The sequence below is a fragment of the Aegilops tauschii genome, chromosome 5 (assembly GCF_002575655.3).
Source record: "Aegilops tauschii subsp. strangulata cultivar AL8/78 chromosome 5, Aet v6.0, whole genome shotgun sequence".
In the NCBI taxonomy this organism is placed as follows: Eukaryota; Viridiplantae; Streptophyta; class Magnoliopsida; order Poales; family Poaceae; genus Aegilops; species Aegilops tauschii.
The window spans coordinates 479,510,749-479,515,096 of NC_053039.3; the positions used below are offsets into that span (position 1 = coordinate 479,510,749).

Sequence of the window (4,348 nt, forward strand, 5' to 3'; positions counted from 1 at the left end):
CTAACGACTAGTAGAGCTTCAGTTGTGTGCCCTGAACTACATGATCAGGCCGGCCAGTTCGAGTTGTGGCGTGTCTCTCGGGTCATGGTAATTCGGTAGGTCCGCGTACCAACTGTACATGTTGCTAAATTGCTATGCTTGACGTTTCGACCGCCGGCAAGATCACAGTGACTGTAATGATCGATGCATATGCAGAAAGCCCATACAAAACTCTCCAGTACACTCACTATGTTTTACTGCAATCAGCTCACTGGTCGCTCCACCAACGCAAAAGAATACGTTATTGGTTGATCTTCATTTGACTAGCACAATTATAAGTGACCGACGTACTCCACTTGCTCAGAGAACAATCTGCAAATACATTTGCTAGAAGGACTACATTTTCCCTGGCTTTGCTTTCTACTTAAGGTAGACGTGATTACTGTGATGAAGAAGAAGAAGAAGAAGAAGAAGAAGAAGAAGAAGAAGAAGAAGAAATACATTGGAATAAGAAGAGAAACAAATACATGAATGCACATTTATAGATGGGACAGGAGGCAAGAAACTAGGTAGCTCGATCACTCTGTTGCACTACACGATGTCTTCACTGTCCGCCCAGTGAACTCAGCTTTGATCTTCTTCAGCCTCACCACCACGTGGCGCATCGTCATCCTTTGGTCAGGCGAGTCGCTAGAACATTGTAAACCCAGCTCGAACACAGACGCAACAAAACCATTGTCCAAGCTGCAGTTCAAAAGAGAGGAGCCTTGCACTAGGTGGCTATCGACGACCTGGAAAATATCTACAGGAAATGCTTGATGAACCCACTGCCTAAGGGTTAGCTGTGCGTCGAACATAGCGTCGGTTGGTCTCCTTCCGGTGAAAACTTCAAGGAGCATGATCCCATAACTAAACATGTCGCTCTTCCGCGATGCTTTTCCAAGTGTTCCGTACTCTGCCCAAGACAAAAGACAAAACAGAATTAAAACGTAGTTGCTCAACCTTATTGTTCTGGGTGGAGCCATAATTATCAATGATTTGTGTAGTTGGTTGAGCAATGTAACATGAGCTAGCTAATTAAGTACCTGGTGCCATGTATCCAACTGTTCCAGGCATGCTCACAGATACCATTGAGTTGTCCTCAAGTAGCAACCTTGCAATGCCAAAGTCCGCCACATGTGCAGTCATCTCCTCATCAAACAACACATTGCTAGGTTTCAAGTCACAGTGCAAGATCAACTCATAATGATCATGGTGCAGATACTCAATTGCCATCGACACATCCAGCATGATGCCCAGCCTCTCAAGGAATCCTAGGTGTTGTGTACTTTGAGAGTAGTGTAGGAGTGTCTCTAAGCTTCCATTCGGCATGTACTCAAGCACTAGTGCTCTGAAGTCATGTGTGGAACATGTGTTGAGTACCTTTATGAGGTTGCGGTGTCGCGTCATCCGAAGCACTCGACACTCAATGTCAAAACTTTGGATGGCCTGCTCTAGTTGCATGTCAAGAACTTTTATTGCGACCACCAAGCCACTGCTCAATAAGCCCTTGTAGACTTTTCCAAAGCTTCCTGATCCGAGGATGTTATGTTCACTAAAATTATTGGTGGCGTGAATGAGCTCACGATAAGAGATTATTTCATGGCCTATGACACTGGTTGGATTTAAAGACGCATTGTACCCCTCCTTCTTAATTTTCTTTTTGAGCCATAGGTATACACAAATGGCAATGGCAACCACTGCTAATATGAGTGTTGGGAGTAGAAATAGTGGTAAGTGTATAGCAGTTGAGGGTGATCTGTCAAGACAAGGTGAAAATCGGAGGCGTGGAGCACCACATAGGCCAGCATTCCCAATCAAAGATTGCACCGTGAGGTTTGAGAAAACACCTCCCTCGGGTATTTGGCCTTCTAGCTTGTTGAATGAAAGGTTTAAGATAGTCAAATAGGTAAAGTTTGCAAGAAACTTGGGAATGCTACCCGAGAGATTGTTAAATGAGAGGTCTAATGATGCTAAGCTTTTTAGTTTTTCGAATGTGCCCGGAATTGAGTTTTTCAATGAGTTGTGGGATAGATTTAGGTAGGTTAGCATATTAAGTTGTCCAAGTGATCTTGGGATGCTTCCTGTCAATAGGTTTGAAGAGATGTCCATTTGATATGTTTGTCTTAGACTAGAAATATCGGATGGTAGTGCACCAACAAAGGAATTGTGAGAAATATCCAATTTGATAAGTTTATTCAGGTGGAAAAAGCTCATGGGTATTGTTGAGCTTAGTTTGTTATTAGACAAGTTGATGTTTTCTAACCAACTAAGGTTACCAAAGTTGCTTGGTATGCAGCCCGAGAATTTGTTTGCTTGGAGAAATAAATGTTGAACACTCGCGAGCATACCTATTTGTGTTGGTATAGGGCCTAACATGTGATTGTGGGAGAGATCAAGGTACAAAAGATTTTCTAACATAGAAATGGACTCTGGAATTGGCTCGGTGAATAGGTTGTTTGAAAGATCTATCACTTCAAGGCTGCTTATATTTGAAATTGCTACCGGAAGGCCACCTGTTAACTTATTATGACCTGCGGAGAAAATGGCTAAACGTGAAGTGACGTTTCCCACAAGGTCAGGAAGGACGCCGGTGAAAGAATTTTCTTGTACATCAATGCCTTGGAGTTCTCTGCACTTGGAAAGATCTAACAAGAAGTCTAAATTCCCCTCTAAATTGTTATCTGACAAATCAACCACGTTCAAATCTGCATTATATTCGAGTGTTCTTGGTCCTTGGCCAGACAACTGATTAGATCCCAAATTTAGGTAAGACAATTTGGATAAATTTGCAAGGGATGCTGGAATGTTTCCTGTGAATTGGTTGTATCCCAGATGCAAATATGATAGTTTCTGCATAAGACCTAATTCTTGTGGAATTTCCCCTTCCAAGTTGCCATTAGATAGTTCTAATGCAGCAAGACTGGTGAGGTTGCCTAGAGTAGCTGGAATTGATCCTACGAGGCTATTAAAACCCAAGGAAAGCTTTTCAAGGTGTGATAATTTGGCTAACCATGTTGGCACGGCATCCACAAAGGAATTTCTACTCAAAGAAATTACTTTTAGGTACTGGCATGATGCAAGCCCCGACGGAAACCGACCGGTAAAGCTATTGCGAAATAGTGAAAAAAATTGTAGCATTGGGAGGCTAAAACTTTGATTGGTCGGAAATATTCCAGATAGGTTGCCGTTTGCTGCAAGTGCAAAAATTTGTAACCTAGACATGTTGTACAAGGCTTGTGGCACTAGGCCGGAGAGTTGATTAACCTGTAGGTTTAAGACCTGAAGCATGGGTAGGGACGCAATGGTGTGTGGTATAGGACCCGATAGGCTGTTATTTCCAAAACTGATGTATGACAATGAAGGCGTGTTGTTGAACAAATACGGAGATATTTGGCCACTCAAGTCATTTCCAAACAAATTAATTTTCCTAAGGTTGTGCATATGAAGTAGCAATTCAGGAGGGATCTGGCCCGAGAGCTGGTTCAAATCTAGACCAAGAAACTCCAGCCTCGTTAGGTTCCCCAGGGCAGTAGGCATGATGCTAGACAAGCTATTTCCACTGAGGCGGAGATACTTAAGACGATGTAGCCTACCAAGTTCGGGTGGAATGGAGCCAGTGAGATTGGTGTTTGTGAGGTTGAGGACGGAGAGGAACGAGAGGTTACCGACATGAGTTGTCACGGATCCAGCGAGCGGCATGCCCGGCAACGACAGAGCGGTGACCCGTTGCCTGCGCCGGCTGCACGAGACGCCGACCCAGTAACAAAAGGACGTGCCGGCGGTCCAGTTGCCGGCAAGGACGCGAAGAGGGTCGGCGAGCTGGGCTTTGAAAGCCAGCAGCGTGGCGAGGTCGGTGTCGCCGCCGGAGCTGCTGGTCGGACTCGGAGAAGATGATGAGAGGACCGAGAGTAGCGTGAGTATGAAGAAGATGGGAATGGGAGTAGGCGATGCTAGAGAGGCCATTGAGCTGGGTGCGGAGTGGTGTGCATGAACTGGGAGTGTGGAGGTGTATTTGTAGCTGTAGTCCCATGCATGTTTCCATGGTTCCATCACAGGCAGCCATGACCTATGTTGCAGCCATGGCGCGCACGGCACGGCAAGGCAACCGGATCTTTCAAAGTCAGTCAAGCGCTTGCATGTTCCAGGAAACACATGCTGCCGACTGCTGCGGCTGATGAAATGCAGGAGTGGGTGACCATTCATGGCGTGTAAGACTTGACCTGAGGTGAACTTGTTCCGGTTTGAAGTTTAGCTGTGTAGGTATGGCCGGCCGGCCGGCCACTATAGACAAGGGGCATGTGTGAACCGGCCTTGCTGTGCGGGCGGC

The 4,348-nt window shown here is 45.5% G+C and overlaps 1 protein-coding gene across 1 annotated transcript; it reads right to left on the reverse strand.

The window, feature by feature from the left end:
* Positions 1–468: 468 nt before the first annotated feature.
* On the reverse strand, positions 469–3,998 carry LOC109745614 (uncharacterized). The gene is made up of 2 exons (XM_020304736.4): positions 1,065–3,998; positions 469–934 (listed from the first exon to the last, which is right to left on the reverse strand). The coding sequence occupies exons 1-2, from the start codon at positions 3,982–3,984 to the stop codon at positions 558–560; spliced, it is 3,297 nt and encodes a 1,098-aa protein (XP_020160325.1). The 5' UTR covers positions 3,985–3,998; the 3' UTR covers positions 469–557.
* Positions 3,999–4,348: the final 350 nt, after the last annotated feature.